Genomic DNA, 23,981 nt, shown 5'->3' on the forward strand with positions numbered 1-23,981 from the left:
GCGGTAGCAGTACATAATCGCAATAACGATTATGATAATCGAAGTAATTACGGTAATAGCATGAGACTCGAGACCCCATTAATTATACATAACATAATCTCGCTGTAATATCCGCACGTGGAAAAAAAATTTTTTTTCATGCGTTATCTTGCGCGAGTATTCTTAAATGTTTTTATTGCGAGACAGTGGAGGGACGAGGGAACAAAAGTGCACCGTGATAAACGCGCACATTCGGGAAGATCATGGCTATACTAAATCCAACAACAATTACCAGCTTTGTCGCTCAGCCGCTAGAAGCCCTTGTTATCCCGCCAAGATAGAACGGCCCAATATTTCAAACAATTTTTTCCCCCCTCCCCCTCCCCCCTCTGAATAACCCCCCCTCTGTTAAACTTTAGAGTGATAATACATTATTCGCAAAAGAATTATTAAGTAATTACGAACAAAAAAAATAAATGCATAATTTGCAAAATGTGATATCTAAAATGCTCAATTAACTTTTAGTTAATTTTTTCAAATTAAATTTCACAAATATTTGCTACAAATATTTACTACTTTTACATTTTTAACATTAAACGCATTGATAAAATATAAATTCATACAATTTAAAAAGCATCCTTTTTTTATTTTGAGAAAAGCATTTTATATTTTAAATTTCAATATAATTAATTTCAATATATTACAATAAGATATTAAATTACAATAAGATAATAAAGAATTTAAACTCTTTCCAAAAAGTTTCAGAAACTTCTGATACGTTTCTAAAAGTTCTAAACGATTAAATGTAAAGAATTAAGAGCCCGAAGATATATAAAATGTTCAGGCTCTCATAAGAATTGATAATTCTTTCAGAAATCTGTAAAATTCTGTCAACTGAAAATCTATTGAAGATTGAAAAAATTTTCCCTATTATGTTTCTCTAATTTCTAAACTTCAAATGAAATATACTAAATTTTCAAGAACTTAAGACGTAATGCAAAAAAGAAATATAAATATTTTCTCTGTAAAGATTATAAGCATTAAGAAAATTTCTTAGACATCGGATCGCAGATTTAAGACGTTCTACAGCGACTGCAAGTGTCTTGTTAGATTTCATTTTGCTGTTAAAGCTGCAAATACAAGGAGAAGTACGAGAATCGAATTAACTTCCAGCGCGATGTTTTTCCTTCGACGCTCAGCAGCTCGTCGCTCTTATTTGACGACGTCCGAGGAATTTGAAGTAGCTCTCTATACATAGGAAGCATTATTATTCGAAGCACGATAAGGTCTCATAAGTCTTACATTACGCGCACACGACGAGGATTGTAAATCGCGCTGACAAGGCATAATGATTTCAACGTGATCGTATTAAAAATTCATATAGTCATCCCGCTATGTCGTCTCGTCCATTACCAACGATCGATGGGGATTTAGAAAGCTTCGACTCAATCTGTACCTTTCGCGGTCCGTTCAATCCAAACGACTCGCCTCATGCACATGGGTGAAAAGACAGGAAGAAAAAGATCGTTGGAAAGCAAACAAACTGAGCAAATGAACCGAAAAATGGGAGCCCTGGTCCCCATTTTTACATTTGATACGTAATAGAGGAGTAACACAAGAGAAAAATAGAAGGGAATAGTATATTGCCCATACTCTTCTTACGGATTTGAGAGCCAAGAGTTCCGCCTTCCGTGCCTCTGTCTTTGCAAATGCACAAGATTTCTTCTTTTATGTGTTAGAAAAAGGTAAATAAAGCTGTAGAGAACGGCGAGACGAGGAAGTTGCACGGGGATAAATTCAAGGAAGTTAAAATAAGCACCGGCTAAAACGCCTTATCGTTTTGATTGACGACTGCGACGTCGACCGCGCTTCGTTATGACGCTCGATAAGTCCTCGAAGTAACGTCACTAATGATCCAAATGTATAAAGCATAAAGAGCGTTATGCACGAAATAAAACATCTCTTACGTAGACAGAAAAAGAGAGAGAGAGGGGAAAAAAGTCCCCGCATGCCCTGGCCATTATCAGTCACGTAGATCTCCATTGCGTGCTGCTTCTACATCCTAAGGCCACAGTCAACGGTGCCACACTCAGAGTGGACTTTAAATCAGATTACAGTGTGCACTTTCCCGCCAACAGAAGTGAAAACACGCACGTATACGACGTAATATGTGTACCAACTCGGATGGGGCAAACAAGCTGCATCGAATCGAACATACGTTTCGTATCCGAGGAAGACATCCGTAAAATTACACGAACATACTGTGTGCACGTGGAGTAATCAATATTTTGAAAAGGATTGATTTCGATCAGTGAAAATATCACTAAAACGTTCCACACGATCCTTTCATGTTCGCTCGGTTACGGCAATATCCGATGCATCTCTCCCAGCGTTTATACCTGTGGTGCATAATAAGCCTAGAGACTTAATCAAGGTAAGTGCCCTTTATGGAATGTACATAATGCGCTGTCTGTCAACGTAACACGTAGCTATTTACGGCACAAAACTGTTCTTGCTTTATCTTTCATTAATGTAGGGAGGTCAATTTATTCCTTACACAGATATTTTATTAAGTATCAAGAGAAAATAGGCTCCTTCATTTTAAGAAATCATTTTCTTTTAATATCTTAATGCAATTAGCTTTGCGACTGTATCATTTTTATCCATGGAAACGAATAATATGAGAAATATATTCCTATATATATTTATTTATTATAAAATAAAATTAATATTATTTTCAAACAACTTACGAGAATAATTTACGAAGTATACTGCTCTTAAATTTGCGCCGGTTTCTACTCTGGACATTACGTGCCATACCCCAACACTATTTTTTAAAAGATAAAATGTTTTCATGGCCAACGCAGCAATTTTTAAAAATGTTGCTCTTTAAATTGTGCTGAATTGCATTAAACTTGTGCTGACTCACATCGTAAATAGTTTCAGTGAATCCCGTAAAGCTCGTCCAAAAACAAAGGAGAGTATTTTCCCTATATTTCTTATGCATTTTAATTTAATTTAATAACTGACTTAGTATGTATATATATAATATAATGTATATTAACGTTCACCGTATATTAAAAAAAATATAACTTGAAACGAGCTGTGCACAAACATCGTAGAATTTATTTGAAATTTCTACAAATGTTATTTGCAAATTAATAATATGTCATGCATTAATATACAATAGTTTGTGTTTAATAATAATATATAAAATAGTAAATGATATAACATAATTGTTTAATAATATAATAATATATAATATATACAATAATATAATTATAAAAAAACTTGTTAAAAATAAATGTTTAATACCAAGCCAGTGCATCTAGTTATGGATTTACCAATCATCAACGGAGAATTCTGATCCGAACAAATCTTGGCACATTTAGTACCCACTAATGTAAGAAGGATAAGTCGCCGCGCTAACTCGGCCGACCGACTTCAGCTTGCTCGAGGAAAAAGCGACGGTTTCCGGATTTATGCGAAAACGTACCGTATTCGTCCGACATTTCTATTTCTGCGCGTTGCATTTTCCAACAAGGAGTGTCAGCGTCGTCGTTTTCAGTCGGCATCAGTATAAACGTAAACCACCATCTCCGATCCTGTCAGAAGAGGTAACGTCACAATGAAAGACAGGAACCTGCTGACTTCGAAGAAACGTTTCACCACCGGACAATGCGTGCCGACGCACACAGTCGCACGGACCACACAATTCAGTGAAATTGTGTAAATTGTAAACGAGAATTCTCGGTCTCATGAATGACTTTTCAAAGCGCGCCATGAGTCAAGCCCTTCTTGGAAGGTTGATACTATTTTAATGCGAATGACGCCAACTGGCGCCATACGAAGTAATGTGACTAATCGCAGATTTGCAAGCGGATTGTCAGAGGATAAGCGTCGTTAAACATTAAAGACACGCATGCCGACGTAAAAGCAAATGTGCCGCTTATATGTAATTATCTGATTCCTCAGACTGATGATTTTGTCGAGTTTAATATTCTCTTTTTATACGATAAATCTTAAATGGTGCATTTTGAAAGCCAACGCCACTTTTAGCTTAGAAGCTTAGACCTTAATAGTAACACACGGGAGAGAAAACTATCGAAAATAATTTTGTTATTTATGTGTATATAACAGGCTAAATGCATTATCTAACTATTAATATATTCTCTGGCTTGTGTGTTATATACTTAGGTGGGGTAACCAAGCTATTATCTAAAAGGGAAACATGTTTCGCGCTAAAAGCGGGTCTAGCTATCTTTAACATGCATCTACGTTAAATTTGAATTTAAAATCCATAAAGTAGAATTGGAAATAACATCTGCTCGCGCATATTAATTTATAAAATATTCTTTCATTCTTTTTCTTTTACACAGTATAAATATTACAAAAATTTACTTTTTTTTGTTCTCGAGATTTCCAACTTTGAACATAAATTACTGTCCTGTTTTATATATCGCTCCTTTATTTCGAAAATGGTACAACTAAAAAACATGATTTTCATGAAGTTATTATCATGAACATATTAAGTAAATATTATATGAATTTTATATAAGGTACCTAGCCGAATAAGGCCCAGGCACTAAATAAGGCCCACTTTTAAATTTATTACTTTAAAACTCGCTTTACGTCTGCACTATATGCTTAAAAGATGTGTCATAGGAAGTAGACAAAAAAGGATTAAAGAATTGGAATCGATAGCAACACGTTTGTTTAACACAACAAAAACTTGTGTGTATGAGGCTAATATGAGCCATTTTTATAACAATCCGCTGCAAAATTTACCAGTGTACAATGTTTCATAATTTATTATAATTCGTTATAATATTATTCAACTTCCTAAATGGAAAATAACTCATAAATAATTTTTTTGAAATAAGTATAAGTATTTCTTTTAAACATCTACTTATATTAAATAAAGCCTACTTATGTGATTTTTATTATAGCTATTATTATTCGTTTGTGTGGAGTTTACGCCAGAGAATAACGATTTTCAATGCTACTATCTTTTAGGAAGCCAAAATTGCATTCAAATTGTTAAAAATTTTCAAAGATTGAAAAGTTAATTACAAACAAAAATTAAAGATAATTGTAATATTTCAGAGTAAAGTAAGTCCTAAGGAATTTCCTTTCTATGATTAATAATCATTTTAAAACTGATTTAGAAAGAAAATGTTTACTTTCTTTGTCATTTTTAATTTATTTTTTATTTGGGCTTTATTATATTCATATGCATGTAATAAGGCTCAATGTCAGACTTTAATAAAATTTTTTTTTCGTTCATTTACAAAATATATTCTATATAAATAATATATTTTATTTTTAAGAGTGAATGAAACAAAGATTTGATTCTCACTTAGTTTATCTCAATATCCCCATAAATAGAATTTAAAAAAATAAAATTAATTAGGTGGGCCTTATTCGGCTCAAGTACCTTATATATATTTTTATATATACATATACATTTATATATATATGTAAATTATATATATATATTTTATATATATATAATATTATAGAAATTTCTCGTCTTTTAGGAAACTTAATTTTTTACTTGTGTCACTTTTGAAGAAGAAAGCGATATGCATCTATTTCTAGTCTTCACTTCTTCTCTTTCTTATCTGCTTTTTCATATCTCTTTTTACGAAACACGATTTTCCTTTTTAATAATCTTTTGTCCGATACTCTCCTTTACGATTTCAACAGAATTTCTGTTCAGAACTTCTAAAAATCGCCGTGACCGATGGCACGCTATATCCGTACATCGCCATATCTAAATTCGAAGTCCCTCGGTTATATTCTGTCTAGCACATTTTTTTAAAATGACGACATAGGCGCCGTATCACAGGGAAGGTCTGTTACGATGACACGTACGATTGCAGGACACGCATGACTCTCGAGGTAGAGCAACAGTGAACTCGATACCTCGCATGATTCATATACGCGGTATGAGTAACTTTTATCAGAGAAGCGTCTCCTGGCGCAACACAACGGCTGGGAGTAGAGGAATGCGGCGTGAGGGCTCAAGAGAGTTCAGTGACGTAGCCGATTTATGGTCGAAACGAATAGCCATGGATCGAACGTGCCAATACCTCCTATACGTAACTGTATAAAATACATCGTTACATGCTCTATTATTCAAGTAATATAATACAAAGTAATAATACGTTAAAACAAACATAAATATGAATATCATGAAGTAACAGATAAACAGTTACAAACATGTTAGGCATATAGTATTTTTTTTACATTGAGTATTATTAAAGCACATATGAGGAATAAAGAAATTACATAGAAAAAGATCAATTCTGTCCCGTTTGTTAACACAATGTTTCCGAACGTCGATATTTTCGACCGCGCATAAAAACGCGAGAACAATTCTATGAGAAATATATTTAACTAACCGTGTCCCACCTCGAAAACCCACACTGTATACATCGAGCCAAAAACAAATCGGTCTTGTTAATATGGCACAGCTTTATATTTCCGTATCAACGTGAAATCGATAAACAAAAAAGCCATATATTTCCGTTCAGGATACGATCATGCATGTAAAAATATCAAACTGCTATTTCAAATTTTCAAGCATTGAAATGGCATACATCCGTTGGAACGTTATTGAAACGGAAATGAGCGTTTCAGGTCCGTTCGTTCCGAGGTTCGTTCACTGTCGCCCGAGGGATAAATCATTGTGCTTGAGATACAAAATCCATCACACAGCTATCGATTTAATGAGACATGTTAATTTCTAATTAAAACAATGCCTGCTTATTTTTTTTGTCAGTACTAGGTTTCAGTAAACTATTTCTTATATTTCAAAACTTTTCAATCAAAAAAAGCTGATTACTGACATTATAATTCAACGTGATTAAAGTACAACTACGAGTACTTGCCATCTAATCACGAGTATTTTTAAAATTAATGTACACATTTAATCAGTACTCTACTCGCTTCAGCGATCTCCAACCAGTTATTTTTGACGTACTTCGCCAAACGAAAGCGCTTTACTGAAGAAATTGACTTTTCTCGTCGCACTGGAGAATCTTCTAAATTGCGAGATGAGATCTCATAATTAAATGCCCTACGAAATTGTCGACCCTTGCTCGCTACTCAGCGGCTCAATTGTCATTTTAATAGAACGGTTCGGTTGTCTCGACTTTCAATGAAGGGAAGGAAGGGCTCGTACAAATAACTGCGTTTATAATATTGCAAAGCGGATCTCCCATACCCGCGCGAAAGTTCCTCGAACTTGATAATAACGCACACTCGGAATCGACAAACGCGCCCCAATTATGCTGACAAACTGGCTCGCAGCTCTTGTCGTCTCGGCAAGCAATAATGACATTTATTTACAAAACGCGCAGTAAACTTCTCACCAATTATATATGTTTTATAATCGAAGTAGCTTAACGATATCTGATTTTTAAAAAATCTAAAAAGACTCCAACGCCATGTAAAAATTTGCAGAAAAAATGACTTTATTTCGAATGAGAATTTATATATCTCCAAAAAAGAAAACGCGCGATGAACTTTCTCGCTAATTACACGTGTTTTATAATCAAAGTAACACTTTACGATGTTATTTTAAAAAAAAAGGGTTAAAAAAGATCCAACGACACGTAAAAACTTGCAAAAAAATTACTTTAGTTAAAATAAAATGTATATATCTTCGAAAAGTAAACGCGCGACATATATTGTAAGTAGATATAATAAAACAACGAAGATCGACAACATGAATTCTTATTCGGCCCCCCGAAGAGTTTGATATCTTACTTCATGCCAGCTACAGTAGATTGATCGATTCTGCAAAAGAATTGATATCTCGCTTCGAAACTGTTGCTTCGAACAACAGTGACTTGCGGAAGATTGATACATGTAGAGTAAACACTGAAAGAGCATGTTTTGTCAGACCTTTTTTTACGCAAAGAAAATTTATTTTACTGATCTCATCTTTCTATTAGATATCATGAGTGTTCTAATAACTATTCAAAGAGTATTATTTTTCACACGTTCGTTTCAGGCGACACATGAGCGGAAAGAGCGGAAAGCGTAGATGAATTTTCTTCCTGTGTTTTTGAGATCGTATTTTCTACAATATATCGTTGCGTTGACAGAATAGTGACACAAAAGTAAAATATTACACTCTAAAAAATATAGGTGTAGATTTAACACCATGAGTTTTAAATCCGAATCATATTGATGTTGATATAATATTATGGGTTTTATACCCATATTGATGTTGATATATATAAACCGACACATTGAGATTTATACAATAAACACATGTTTATATGTATAAATGATATTAAATCCATACTCGTATTTTGTACAGTGATAACATTTTGAGATAATAAAAGGAAATCGATTATAAAAGATAATATATTTTTGTACAAAAATGACACAGCTCATTTGCTTATATGGAAAAGTATCACAGCTCTGTCATCTGAAATTTACACTGAAATTTACACTGAAATATTAAGATTGCAGTAAAATTTTGAATGCTCATGACATATTTTTAAAAAATACACTATAATTGAAAGTACAACGTAGGAAAAAAGTGAAGGCATAAAAATGGCAAATTCACTATTTTAATTAAAATGTTGTTCCAATTCAGAGTTTTAAAAAATATAAAATTAAAAAAATACTCTACTGAAAAGTTGCTAATTTCTTAAATGTACTATTTTTCTCTCACCGCAGTGATATAAATTATTTTCCAATGATGTTCCCGAAATAATGGCCCTTGTCAATTTTAAAGCGATAATGAACGAACGGAACGAGTTCTTTATACGAACTTCTTTGCCCCGTTATAAACGAAAGTTTCTCATACGATTTATTAATTGCATGACAGAGTACATACCAAATTTAACATCTTCTCATCGCATGTTATATATTCAAATTAAAATGAAAGTATCGGTATCGCCAATTACATTCCAAAAGTAATTTCATGACAAGCCGAACGTGTAAATGTAAACATTCGAAAAAGTCCAGCGTTTGAAGATGCATGTCGATGTCAAATGCTTACGTATACTTATATATTAGAATGAAAACTACTTCCGTCTACATTTTATGCTTCGTAAAACAATATGGAACTATACCCAGAACATTGGCACCATTACATTGCTATTCAATGACACAGTCGCGATATATCGAAATGCGCCGCGCATAATACATTTGGTTGTACAATCACGATATTCCCAATCGGGCAAAACGTCCAAGATTTGCACTACATAATTTAGACACCCGGACGCAATTATTTCCACGCAAACGGCTGATACCATTTGATATTCACATTTCGAAAGACCGAATTCTCATCCAACATTACACACACCTGAAATATTCATCATCCTAATATTTACACTAAAAGTACCAACGTTCCTTACACACTAAAATGACTTAGTATGAATAAATTCTAGGAAAGTAAAGAGAGCGATGAGAAGCCAAATATTTCACCATATCAAAGATATAATTATTGAAAAGTAAAAATATCAGAACTTTACACAAAAAATACAAAGTAGTTACTAAGAATTGTAAGATTTTAAGGGATCGTTTCTCATAGAAATCCAAGACGAAAACTTCACATGACCATATGTCCGAAACGGCTTAGTTTCAAACATGATATGGCCATATGTCTGAAGCTTAGTTTTAAACATAGAAAAATTTCAAAAACCGCACGAGTTAGTTTGATAAAACATTAAAGATATACAATATTTCACTAAAACCCGAGTGGTTTTCGAAATTTTTGGGAAAAATAAAATTTTATAAACCGTTTCAGACTTATGGCACATGAAGTTTTCATCTTAAATTTATGTGAGGAATCAGCTATTAAAATCTTTTAAAGTACTTTATTATATATAGATGGCCACTCTGTTATTATATATTAATATTAATCTAAAAAAGAAAAACAGTCAGTAATGACTATTTGGTAATTCTAGTGTAACACGCGTCGATGTATTCACGCATTAAATCGCAAAGGTCATTCCAGCGACAGAATTGTATATCTCTCTGCGAAGTCCTGAACACCACCCTTTTCTCTCACGTTTCACTCTTCCTCGGCGATCGAAATCTCACGCGGATAAATGTCAGAAAATCCAGACGGTCGCATCTAACATTGGACATGCGGCGTTCAGAAACACCAGTGAATTGGAGTAGCGATCGCGATGAGATGGTACCGTCAACGCGTTCACGGCCGAATAGTCGGAATAGTCGGAGCTCGGCTCGCCGTTGGTGAAAGAGTCGAAGACAACGAGATCCCGTGAGATCGCACACGCGGTTCACCACTGCTCCGGATGAGATTCCATTCAATATTCAGTTGCATCAGAACGGTCGGCAAGTGTGGGCGTTAAAATTTTTGAAAGTTTCTGACACAAGACTAACTTATACAGCACAGAAGCTTGCAGGAACATTGCTGCAAATTTGCAATGTTACTGTAATATTACTGGAGCGCAAATTGTAATAATGTTAAAATAATCTATGCTGTTATGGAGATTAGAGACCTTGTATAACAGATCCTGACCACGAGCGATTTTGTCAAAATTTGTAAGAGAGGAAGGTATATATAGTATAATTCTCCCCTGTGAATATATATATATGTGCTATCTCACTATACTTGTATTGTCTCACTCTATAACTTTAATTAAGATTACAGCCGAGATAGTTAAGTTAGAGTGAGATAATATATATGTGTATATACAAAGAGAAAGAAAAAAAAGTATACGTACCTTTCTCTCTCATAGGATTTTAACAAAATCGCTCCTGTGTCTGTTACTCTATAATTTTATATACTATTACTCTATAACTTTAATTAAAATTTTAAAGTGACAGAGAATAAGATTATATATATATATATATATATACAGAATAAATATATATACAGAAAGTATATATACTTTCCTCTTATAAAGATTTTAACAAAATCCCTCTTATCTGAACTATTACTTTATAACTTTATACTGTTAGTCTATAATTTTAATTAAGATTTTTTTTTAAATAAGACGGTTAAGTTGGAACAAGATAAATATTCAGGAAGAAAAAGTATACATAACTTTCTCTCTCATAGGATTTGCCAAAATCGCTCGTGACCAGACTTTGTTGTACGGTCTCTAGCGGAGACGAGGCCAAAAGAAAAGAAGAGGAAGAAAGGATTCCATTCTGGGACCCGAGACCGCGTTACCCGAACGGAATGAACGTGCGGCGAGCCGATCGCGTGGCATGCACCGCTTCGTGTGCCACGGATGCGAGCGTGCAAGGTAGATGCCGATCGGCACCGCTCTCGTGCATCCGAGCAGGAGAGCGTGCTCGCGCGCGCGCGCGCACACACACATACACACACACGCACACACACACACACACACACGCACGTATCGCCTTCGTTATGTAGCAGAACGGCTGCTGCGAGATGAGCGGATAAACTCTAAAGCGGGAAGAGAAAAAGAAGAATCAGTACTCACCCTCCCCGTCGCCGTCCGGCGGCTGCTCGTCGCTCGTATCCGTTAATCGTAGCGGCGGCAACTTCACGCCGTACTCTCACGGGCACCTTCCGTTCTCGCCCTCCTCTCTCGTCCCGTATACTCTACTCTTGTTGCTCTCCCTGTGTCTCCCCGACCACAAAGGACGCCGCACGCACGACCGCCGCGACACTATCGCGGTTTTACTACGAGCGCGACCTCGCCTCTCGCACAATCGACACTCCCGAAAACCTCCGGACCTTCCGACGAGCGCGCGTTTCGGCCCGCGTCGTTCGAAAACGTGGCGCAAGGCGTCACATTATCCCGCGCACTGAGAACACATAATACACACACAGGTCGCGGGCGAGGCTCCGTCGTTGACACTAATTAATTGTAAAAATTATTCCGAGAAAGGCCGGTCGCGGACGGTTACGCGGAAGGAGAGACGCGCGAGGACTTCTGTGTTACTTTGACCGCACGCGCGCGAGCGTGACAATAACGAAGTAATCCGCGAAACGGGATACAGTACCGTCGCACCGTGATATAAGCAACGTACTTCGCGTAGGAATGCGTTCCCACGAGGGCGAACTCTCTCAAGCACTGGTATAAGAAGCCGAACGAACCCGACGAAGGATCTAGCTCGTGCGATCTCTCGTCAAAGTGAATGAGTGAGTGAGAGAGAGAGAGAGGGGGGAGGGAGAGATCGACGCGACGCGACGAAAGAATAGCACAACCTACGCGCGCTACTGACTGCGGCTGACAAAGTGCGCGCTCGCGACTGCCGCGCTCCTAGCGGCCAAAGGCGCCCTGGGCGACGACGTGCCTTTGACCGGTCTTTGCGCTCCGATTCGCATCGAGAATTGGAGTAACGTACGTACTAGTGCAAGGGTGAGTACGCGTGGATTTTCTTAATATCTCCGATTGCTCTCTCTTTCTCTCTTTCTCCCCCTCTCTCTCTCTCTCTCTCTCTCTCTCTCTCTCTCTTCAACTCCGAGCAAAGAAACGCTCGATAAAAAGATCGACGGGACATCGGCCAACAAACGCGTGTAATCAAATGGCTCAAAGATTCGTATCCATCGTAATGGAATTCTTTCGCCAGTTTTAAATTGATTATTTCTCGGGGAAAGGAATACCCGAAGTGATCTATCTCGGTGAATACGAATCGCCTAATCTTTTGTTATTTGCGTGGAGTGTCAGGATACTTTAATTGTAAGTTTATAAATTCGTTAAACGTATAATGCTATCTGGAAACACGGTAGTGTCTCGGCGCTAAGCAATGGCGAGACACTGTTTTATATACATCACTTCCGCTAAACACAAAGTAATAATAATGTTACATCTGTTTAAAACTGCAAAAGTGTACTAACTTTTAATCCATACTTGTTTTATTAGTACTAAATTTATTAAATATAAAAATATATTTATATATAAGATTCAGTAATTTTTTTAATTTATAATTTCTTACTCAACAATATAATATAATAATTATAATATGTATTATTGAATAGGAAATTATAATATTGATGTTATGTTATTGTTATTTTATATTTAGCAGGATTATTGTTATTATTATTATTGTACAGAAAGAATGCTTTTGCTAAACTCCGCTAAAGTAAAGTTAAAAATTTAGCTAATTACAAATCTGAAAATAATTTTATCGGACCATCGAAATAATTATATAGGATACTAAAATGATGAACAATATCGTAAAAAGTTTTGATATTCTAGCAACCAATTCGAATATCTACATAATTATTTCGATGGTCCAAGCAAAATTATTTTCAAATTTTTATTTATAATCTAATTTTTTGTAGATACTTCAGTAAAACTATTTTCTCTGTACATTTAACACACAAATTGTTTTACAATTTTTAAAAGAATTTACATTTGTCTTTATCTGAAAAATGCATAAAATATTATCAATCTTTATTTAATTGTGAATCTTAAAGAGAACAATGAAAATTGAGATAAATGCTGCAATGAGGTGTCAGAAACACCCCACGCGAGTAATTACGTTAAAAAAAACCTCTCGAGCAATGCAGGGTTAATAAAGCTGCATTTACGGATCTCTCTCGCGATTCTATGCAAAGTCAATTAATTGTGGAAATCTTCGCTTAGAATAATATTCCGCTGTTTACGACAAGAATTATACACGTAATAAATATATACTGCTCATTTTCTAATCTTAGCATCTGTGCTCAGTTAAAGAGAATTGACTCATATTAGCAATTCTCTTTAACTCGATACTTTAGAAAGAGAATGAAAGAGAGAGAGAGAGAGAGAGAGAGAGAGAGAGAGAGAGAGATAGGGATTATTCAAGCAACTTCATTCTTTCTAAACCGATAGTAATAATTTCATAGAAATTCAGTCTACTCTCATTACATCTATTCTTATTGATAGGAATTATTATCAACAATATCGCCAATAAAATACATTTAAACGTCAAATAAGGAATGAATAAATTCTATCGATTAAATATAGATATTAAATATAGATTTAATTTAAATTTAGTTTCAATATTTTAATACGTGCATTGCTATTTGTTCATAATAATTTATATATTTAATAACCTATGTTTACGCAAATTGGAGATTCACTATATAAATGCCTCATGTAAAACAAAACTATTCATTAATAAACGTATGTGTATCTTTAGTCACGCAAAATATAATTATTAATTAGCGAATAGGGAAAAACAGCGAATTGCCGGTAACGTTTTTAACATTGAGCGATGTTAAACGTTTATTATCAGACTTTACATATTACAATGTAGTTAAGTTTGTGTGTAAAGCGCAATTCCATGCATTGCGGATATAGGAGCGATTAATTAAACTTCGAGTCTCCTGCAAACGAATAACACAATGTGCAGCACGGTTGCATTGCTGACGGAAACAAGTTAGATATTTTATCAGAGCGCTGAATCTATCTCATTAAAAGGGTGTAGTGAATAAAATATTCTCACTATATATCTCGATACTATAGGTAAATACAGGCTACAGTCTGTAAATAGTTTATCGACTCCTTTCGAAATTTTGCCTCGCGTGTCTTATCTCGTTCTTTTCTCATAGACGTATAAATTTCTTATTAATAAAGTTTTAATGAGATTTGACATAAGAGTTTAATCAGAGTAATAAATTCTATTTTTTGTTTCAACGATCTTTCCATCAATTTGTAGAAAATACCATGTAACCAATTTAACGATCGTATGAAAATTGAATAATAGAGAGGCGCGCGTGGAACAAAGCCTCAGCAATTGATTTTCACATTTTCAGTAATTGATATACAGAGTACACATCAATTACTGAAATTTCTATATATTTTTATTCTTTTCTTTCTTTTATTAATATCAATCAAATTATACGATGGACTTCAAAGAAATATTTTTACGAGTATATTATAATGCTCTTATAATTTTTAACATGTGATTTTCAAACAAATTAATTTTTTTCTTAATAATTAATTAATACATTGTTGCTAGATCACTACACTATTCGTCAATATTTCGTGTTGCAATGATACTCTTCCCAATATATAATAATGCTGTGACAATGTACAAATTTTTTTCTGACGTAACTACTGAGTGGGCGAGCTAAATACCATTTATTAGTATCAATTGAATAAATTATGTTTCATTTATCACGCTCTCCATTCGCTCGCATTCCCACCGTTCATCTCCCTGCCTCTTTATCATCCTCTTCCAATTCTTTCCACCCATTTACCTTCTTTCCGTTTTCCCTTTAAGCATACAGTAATTTGTTGTAGTGAATAATAAACTATTAAAGCGTTCCAATTTAAAGAAAAATAAAATTAATCCGTTGCAGTGCATAAAGGAACGTATTATATTTTTTGTGGTAAGGAGTTTGAATTATATTTAAATACATTTAATTGTCTATATAAGTTAAAAATTTTATTCAGTTTTTATTTTTGCTACATCATTTAACTTTTATATGTTAAATATTAAAAAATAAATAATATTCTTATTATATATTTACACATATATATATAATATATATGTATAATAAATATATATATGTGTATGTATATCCACATACATGCATACATTTAATTGTAAAAGATAATTAGTTATTACTTATACATCATATAATAAATGAGTTGATGTCAAATTGAGATAATGTTTAATGACAGATATATCATAAATCAATAAATGTATTAAATTTCCGCCATAGACGTTAATTTAATTATTACAAATCGCACGCATTATTTTAAACATTGTGGATTAAGTATTATTACATTTAACAGTACAGATAAATAGATACCGAGCTAAATATGAGATTGGTATGAAATGTTTCATCTGATATTTTGTGTTACATGAAATATTGATTAAATGTTCGCTTTATTATGCCTAGTTTTAAGAGGTACTAAAATGGATTCATGAAATTGAATTATAACGACGTTAATAAATTATAACGACATAAATTTGATATGAAGAGAGATGTAATATTTTATATTTTATTAAGAAGTTTTTCCCTTTTAATATTAGGATTGATTGCTATAAATTCATATAATAAAGTTTATAAATTTTTAATTATTTTTTATATAGGACCGCAATTACGCAGTTTTATAGCTTTACTGGCTGGTATTCACAGTCTGTTCTTACATAGATATCTGAAACAATGAGACCGTCTTAAATATAATCTTAAAATGTCATAAACCAATCACACAATCATATTAGCATTTCAAAATGTTATTTAAGACGGTCCTGAAATAAGAATAGAAATTATGAATATCTAAGTCATATTTGTAATCTAAAGATATCGTCCATTGTTACTAAACTGTTTATTTGTTTGTATAATTTACGTTTACTGCCTACAGCATTCATTTCGTTATCGACGAATGTCATATTGGATACTTTCTATTTGATGAGACAAGTCGATACAAATATTGTTCTATCTTTTTAATCAAAGAATGCCAAAAAGGATAGAATGAGTGTCAACTCGTGTTACTAAATGAAAAGCACCCTTGACAAAGAAAATCTCTCTCATCTCGTCTGCTTCTTTAGTCGATTTCTTTACACAGAAAATACAAGAATGCATTGATACGCATTACAATTAGAATATAAGTATGCTTAGTATTTAATATTCCTTTCTGTCAGTCCTATAGTCAAGTAAACCAATATACGTCATTGCAGTTTAATCGAACCAGCGAAACGGCTGGACGCTGTGACACAAAGAATATATGCATATATTCGTATGCGAGTGAGTTAATAATAAAGTGTCGATAGCAGAAATATGATAGAGGAGAGCTGTAAGGGAGACACGTCGTGCAATTCAGAATAGCTTTTATAAGATGTACATCATAGTGGATATATATATATATATATGCACAAGAAGCGGAAATTCAACTAAAATGAAATACGCAAACTTAATTATTCTCTAAAAGACCATTTATTAATTAAAAGTCATAAAAATTAGATAGTTGCTAGAAGAGCTGTAATATTAAATGATATATATTCTTTCAAAATTATTATTAAATTTGTAACGCTTAAGAGAATTCATTACTGGCCGATAAAATCGATACAAAACTGTGCCATTTACGTCAGTTAATATTAATTAACCAATTACCGGCTCTTCGTTAAGGATAATTCAATGCAATGTGGTGGAGACGTGCGACAGATGGGAAAGTAAATAATGAGGTTCTCTGTAATGAAACCTTTGTAGCAAAAGGAGCTACAGCAATTTTTCAGACTTGTCTCATAGTTGTCTCATATTCCTTCTGTGTAAAAAGTGGAAGCAACACTCAAGATGAAGACGTACCGAGTTGGAGGCACTTCTATTATAAAAAAAAATAATACTAAACGAAATGTTGGATTTGAATTTATAAATATAATAGTACAATTGATAGCCTATAATATAATCTACAATTGAAAATCTATAATAGGATAAGACGAAACAATTTCAAACATGATATAAGTATAATTCTGAAAGAAGTAAGATTTAAATCCAATTTTTGAAGTTTAAATTTGATTTTTTTCTGTTTGGTACTTTCAAGCAATACTTTTACGCAATGAGAGGGTTACCAAACTCGAACCTCTATTGACTTGAAATCCGATTCAAATTTTATTTTGTTCAGAGTTGTACCATGTTCTAAATTGTACCACTTTACCCTATATGATGTTATTTTATATACTGTAATATATTACACTGTGTATATAATATATTACACTATTGTAACACACAATATTATAACATATTACATTATTTTTATGAAAAGAATTAATAAAGTTAAAATTTAACATCGAGTAATATTTATTAGTAGAAAAGATGTTTTAAATGACAATTTTTCAATATTCTACAAAATAATTGGCAGTACTATTTGAAATAATGTAAATCTCGATATAGTGATTTCTTAAACTTATAGAGCTAATGTTCCAGTTACTTCACACAGTTCAGAACTATCAAGAGAATGTAATTAAGCGGAGAATGTGGATTATGTCACGCGTATTAAACTCGAGGTACTCGAAATACCTACCATGAGGATGCTTAACGATGCGCATATCTTATTAAAATATTTACTCGATTTAAATGTGTGTGCTTATATTTTATTTATAATCGTATTTTATATTTTAATAGATCTTTAATAAATGATTTAGAGAATTGCATTACTATTCTATTACGTCCTGGTTGTATAATGCATACCTAATGGTCCTAACTTAAATAAATTAACTTGTTAAGTTAATAAATTATATTTATATAATCTAAATTTGTTGGAAACAGTGCAAAACAATTTTTAAAGTAGAATATTAAATAAACGTTGTGCAGTATTAAAATGTTTTAAGCATATTTCTAAATAATAACTTAAATTGAAAATATTTAAACTCCGCGCAAATATAACTTTCCTTGCGGAGCTCGTTCTAAATACAACGTAAACGTCATTGTTTAATGAAATTTTGTAATTTAATTAAATTGCTTTAATAAACATCGTACTTCTTAACAAAGAAATATTTGTCAAACTAATTTGTCTAAATTTTCTCTGAAAATTACGAAAGCATTTAACTTAATTTCTTTAATACATAATGTATCATAAGCAGTATATTTTTTTAATCTTTTTTAAATTGTACTATTGAACTTCTTGAATATTCTTTTTATTGCACTATTATATAGCAAGCTGAAATTTGATAATAGAAATACAAAAATAAAGATAAAATAGATAAAACAAATAAATTTTATCTGATCTTAATTTTATTTTTTTTTAACCTGGCCAAACAGAATATTTTTAAATTTATTTATAATTGAATTAATTAAACGTCGTGACTGGTTATTAAATATTAAATAGCATATTGATTCTACTCCATTTATTCGATCTCTAAAAAATAAATTTATACCATATAGCATAATATCATTAAATACCTTAGGAATAGAATTTGCAATAAAAATAGATCTTATTAATAATATTCCTTTTCAATACAGTCCAAGTATGGTTTTCTTACAACACATTTGCATTTAATGTTGTTTTCTTTTTATCCTTATTTGTCTCAATAAATGCTTCTTAATTATATATTTAATTATTTAATTATAAGTTCTTTACTACCGCAATTATTTATTTATAACGAGTTCTATTGATAACTTTATCGAAACACGTGACCCTTTTTTCGCACACAATGATGCTTGTTATTGAAATCTGACTTTCGTGTCACTTATTTTCATTATTCTAGTTAGCGCTGTTCTAATTTTTCTTTTCTATCTTTTCATATATATTTTAATATCTGTATCATTTCGTGATCCCGTTTCAGGACCCTTTGCCGATTATTTCGCCCAGTGCCAAGCGTTTGATTACACGACATAGCTGGAAGGAACGATGTTTAATTTCTTCGTCTCTGTATAAATGGCACTATAGGAAACATTAAGGATACGCGAGCAGAATACTGGTAAGCGCAAACACATGTACACACACACACACACACATACAATACACATACACATAAGTGTACGTACGTGAACAAACGAAGGGGCCGTTAGTGACAGTGGCTTTGTAAAACCACCTCCTACCTTTCAGTTTTACAATACACGCCACCTCCCCTTTTGTATCCCCCGGTAAAATGATGCGCGCACGGTTACGTTAAAGTGGAAAGAGGCCGCGCTTTTCAATAAGCGGACTGCCGCTGCATCTCGCCGTGAGAACGGCACAATTAGTTATTATCGTGATCCACAAACCGGCGTTATTATCTTAAAAGCTGCTACTTCGTACAACGGCCGGAAGTTTTCTCAGGGGAAAACGCTTCCGCGGAAAGTTGAAATATTAGCGGTCCCATAAATCGCGCCTCGTAAATTCCGCTGCTTTCTTATACGAAAAATTGCATATTAGTCATTAATAAGTCAGCGTAATGCACTGTGTTGCGAAAAATTTCGCATTACTTCTTCTCGGAAGAAACGGATACGGGTAGTATTGATTACATTTATCGTCCGAAAAAAAGAAACAAATACATTCGGTTTATCTGATCTTGAATTTTGGATTTTTCGAAGTAAACATACTCTTTTATGTAGTATGTATATACAAAAATAAAGTACGTTATAAAATACCAATCTGATCCAAGGCTTATCTAAAAATAAACACTTGTTACAATAAAAAAAAGGTAAAACATAATAAATGTAGCAGCTGTGCGAGAAGAGAGAGAGAATACGAAATCTGTTTTGTGAAGAAACAGCTGGAAAACAGTTTCCATAATTCACAGGGTAATTCACGGGAAGTATTAGCGATATTATCCCTTATAAAAATGTAATGCGGCTCAATTTAATACTGAAAGAGTAATTAATTACTTATTTTTAGTATCGTTATAGCATTGTTTTTTAATACTTTTAGTACCCTATAAGGAATAATTAATTACTGTTTTTCAATAATAAATTGGCCAGTATTGGATTAATAAAGAATTGACCTGATTTTGAATCGGATGTGCATAAGATAGAATTGTCTTATAAAATCTTTTTTGGTAAACATTTATATTTTCCTTTATAATTTACATTATACGTATAAAAATAATAACTACATATTTGTAATCATTTAGATTATATAAGAATAAAAAAAAATCAATTTATAGATATTTTGGGGATGGGATACCTTAAATAACACACAAATATAGAGTTTATGATAGAGTTTTACTTGTTTCTTATATTTAGTAGGTATATAACGATTACAATCTAAGGCTCTGCGTATAAATAGTATCCGCACAGGATCTCTTTCAATGTGTTCGTACACAATTAGCGCCATGCTTTTAATGTACCTTTAGTGCCAGCTTTGAGAGCTCATATACATCGATCGATTTGATAGTGTCGGGTGTGCCATCGCTATTATCGACGGTAATATCGTTAAAGTAACACACTGATCAACGGTAAACGTCCCCATATCGGAAGGTATCTACATATTGCTACTAATTCCGAGTTCCGTAATTGCAGCCTGAATATGCACATCGAGAGGTTCGCTCGCATTGACACTGCTATGCTGATACCCATTCAGGAAGTAACACGTGCCCGATACACTGGCTGGCATTCCCTTGGGTAGATTGTCCTTGGTCCGCGGTTCCAATATGAATCCCGATTTTTGTGTTAAGCACCTGTAAATACATTTGCATACCGTGAATGATGGATGTATGCGTATATCGCTCCCTTACTTTAAAAGTGATATAACTAAAAAATACATGGTTTTCAAATTATTACCATAAATGAGTTAACACTAGAAGTGTTAACACTAGAACCGAGGAGAAATTATTATATTATGAACGGAACGTTTTAACTTTTTAGATTAATATCCGTTATATTTCTTGTGTAAAAAATAGACTTTATGAAATATTTTTTTACTTATTAATAATAATTATGTTCTTACACTGATAAAATATTTAGTTTCTCATCACTTTTTTCTTTTTGTAGTAATTTGCGCTTGTTCGTTCAAAACATTGGTATTTCTAATGTTAAGCAAACATTACTCTATCAGTCTTTAAAAGTGAATTAATTTAACTTTTGATAAAAATCGTCATAACTCAAAAAGAGTGGTATTTTTAAAGATTGTCAAACGAAAGCGACAAAAATGATTTGATCATTTTAAGAATATATTTTTTTGTCAATATTATTAGAGAGAGACTACACTGTTAAATCTATAGTGTCAAATTTAACCTGATGTGAGTCGTCACTGCTCTTATTAAATATATCTTATACTTATTTCATCCTAAAACGATAATTAAATTTGATACTATACCGTGTCATATAACCATCGTTTTAGTATAAGCTAATGATATAATTGAGTAGAAGCAGTGGCGATTCATATTAGATTAAATTTGACACTACAGATTTAACAGTGTAATCAATAATTTTTTGTCAAGTTGAAAAATAATTTCCGCCTTTTCTGGGAAATTTTCCCATACAACACAGACTTCCAAGATACGTCCTAAAGATATCCAGAGAACGTCTCTAAGTCCTCTGATCGTCCTAAGGATGTTCCTAGAATATCTGTCGAATAAAGTGTGCTGTATGTGTAATTTTCTGAATTGTGTCACTTTTGAAGTAAAGGAGCGATATATGTATATACAAGAAAAAGAGAGTTATTTTATCATAAGACATACAGGTACGTAGTTGGACTGACGTTGACACGAAGTGGTTCGCTCGTGGATTCAAATTTATTCGCCAACGTGACGTTATGTCCAAAGAGACAGTATCTTGGCATTTTCTTACCAACGATTCCTGCCAACACCATCCCGGTGTGAATGCCGATGCGCATCTGATAGAATAAATAAGCAAGGCAATCTAGTGAGTCGACAAGAGCTCAGTACGCTGTATATTGACGAATATAAAAAAGTTAGATGACAATCAGAAGAAAACACGAGAAAAAGAAACATAACTTGCTTTAAATGTTAATGCAATGGTGGATAGACCGCGTTTTCTCATATTTTCAAACCGGCCGCTTGTTGTCGTAGTTAAGAAATACTTTAAATGGAAAAAGTTTTAATAGCATTCAAGGCGAGAATAATAAACAACAAACTGCTATGTAATAATCAGAAATAGGTATTTCTCAATTGAAAAACTTTGAAAGAAATATGATGTTTCCTGAGAAAAAGGAAGAGATTTGAGATTTGAGAGTTGAGAGTTGAAAAATTGTTCCAATTATTATTTATAGTTATGAATGAATGAGAAAATTTATTCATACAATTAAAAATTATATTTAAAAAAATTGGCAAATTTTGTAAAAAATGTATTTGTAATGTTACTAATATAGCAACAAATATTACTTCTGTATCCGTAAAATATATTTATTAAAATTTTAGATTTTTTAAAATATTTAATAATCTCTGTATTTTAAAACATGGAACGCAACGGTATATAACATTTAATATAATATTTCCATTCCACTGTGCACTGTTAACGTTTATATTTTCTCGCTCAGTGTAATGGAAGTAGAAACGCTGGTTGTAATATATCAAATTGCATAAAATCATAATAAAACTGCAAATGTTTACTATGCTATTACTGTCGACATTGTGGTGAAAGAAAATTGCATTGCATGTAATCACAATCTTATCTGTAGTCATGTAATCATCAATGTAATACCTTTATTGGCTTGCCTTCGTGAGTCAGGTGATGAGAGCACGTTTGTATCATCTTTAGGCCCATCCAAGCAATTTGTTGTGCATGTGTATTGGTATTTCGATGAAGGCCGCATGCAACGCAGTAGGCATCGCCGATTGTCTCTACCTGTTTATACAAGGAGAAAAGTAAAATCAATGCAATTTCCATTTATGTTCACACATAATAGCTACTTTTATAGACCATGTTTGACATAATTAGAATTCTTTGATCGATTTAAATGAAAAAATATACTTTTCTACTCTATCGGCATCATATTATTTCTCGCTATTGTGGAAAAACAAAAGCCAACCATGATAAGATATTATTCGAGAGTTAAATCCAGTTCTTTCGATGTCTCACAGATGGCAGCATCATACATTTTTGCAACTCGAGCGAGCTAGATTATAACGAAACGATCGATATTTGTAAAATACGAATTGACAAATAAAAGTACATTGTTAAAAAATACTTATCTTTTACATGACAAATTAATAATTATATTTTTAATACGTCAAGGAACATCCAAATATAATTTATCTTTCAATTCTCATCAATTTAAAGTTTCAAAAAACGAAGAACGGATAACTTTACTTGATTAGTATAATTTGCAAATTAATAATTATATACTAAATATATATCAGTCCATGTGGTTTTTATGTGTAATAGCATTATTCCCAAGCGACTATATAACGTACCTTATACACATCCAACTGACCACAGTAAAGATCAAATTGCTCGTATAAATTTTGAAGCATGTTGATGACCATCATTGGCGTTGCTGTAGCGCAAATGGATGTAAATCCGACTATGTCGCTAAACAGCATCGTGACGTCTGGATACGTTTTTGCCTCGATTGTCTCTCCTAAACGATTTAAATACCAACATTTAATTAATAAATTCTCATAAAATATATTCAAATTGTGCTGTAATTTAATAATTATAAACAATACGAATTAATGCGAGTCTTGATATTTATATTTAATATTTA

General features: G+C 32.9%; 2 protein-coding genes across 3 annotated transcripts in view; both read right to left on the reverse strand.

Moving 5' to 3' along the window:
* Positions 1-11,762, reverse strand: part of kek5 (leucine-rich repeat, immunoglobulin-like domain-containing kekkon 5 protein) — a 266,130-nt gene extending 254,368 nt beyond the window's left edge. The window contains exon 1 of the mRNA XM_018452110.1: positions 11,430-11,762. The gene's annotated coding sequence lies outside the window, so the exon portion shown is untranslated. The remainder of the gene's footprint in view (positions 1-11,429) is intronic.
* An 8,783-nt stretch (positions 11,763-20,545) lies between these two features.
* The window catches only part of Gycalpha99B (guanylate cyclase 1 soluble subunit alpha 2), a 29,341-nt gene continuing 25,905 nt past the window's right edge, over positions 20,546-23,981 (reverse strand). The window contains exons 8-11 of one of the 2 annotated variants that reach the window (XM_018452153.1): positions 23,689-23,855; positions 22,976-23,119; positions 21,994-22,148; positions 20,546-20,991 (exon numbers count right to left, since the gene is read on the reverse strand). In XM_018452153.1, the coding sequence (XP_018307655.1) occupies positions 20,796-20,991; positions 21,994-22,148; positions 22,976-23,119; positions 23,689-23,855 (662 nt within the window). In that variant the 3' untranslated portion in view covers positions 20,546-20,795. Of the gene's footprint in view, positions 20,992-21,993; positions 22,149-22,215; positions 22,355-22,975; positions 23,120-23,688; positions 23,856-23,981 lie in introns of those variants that run through there. The other variant, XM_018452164.1, reaches the window with a different exon arrangement.

This window comes from Mycetomoellerius zeteki, unplaced genomic scaffold (genome assembly GCF_001594055.1).
Source record: "Mycetomoellerius zeteki isolate Tzet28-1 unplaced genomic scaffold, Tzet1.0 scaffold108, whole genome shotgun sequence".
In the NCBI taxonomy this organism is placed as follows: Eukaryota; Metazoa; Arthropoda; class Insecta; order Hymenoptera; family Formicidae; genus Mycetomoellerius; species Mycetomoellerius zeteki.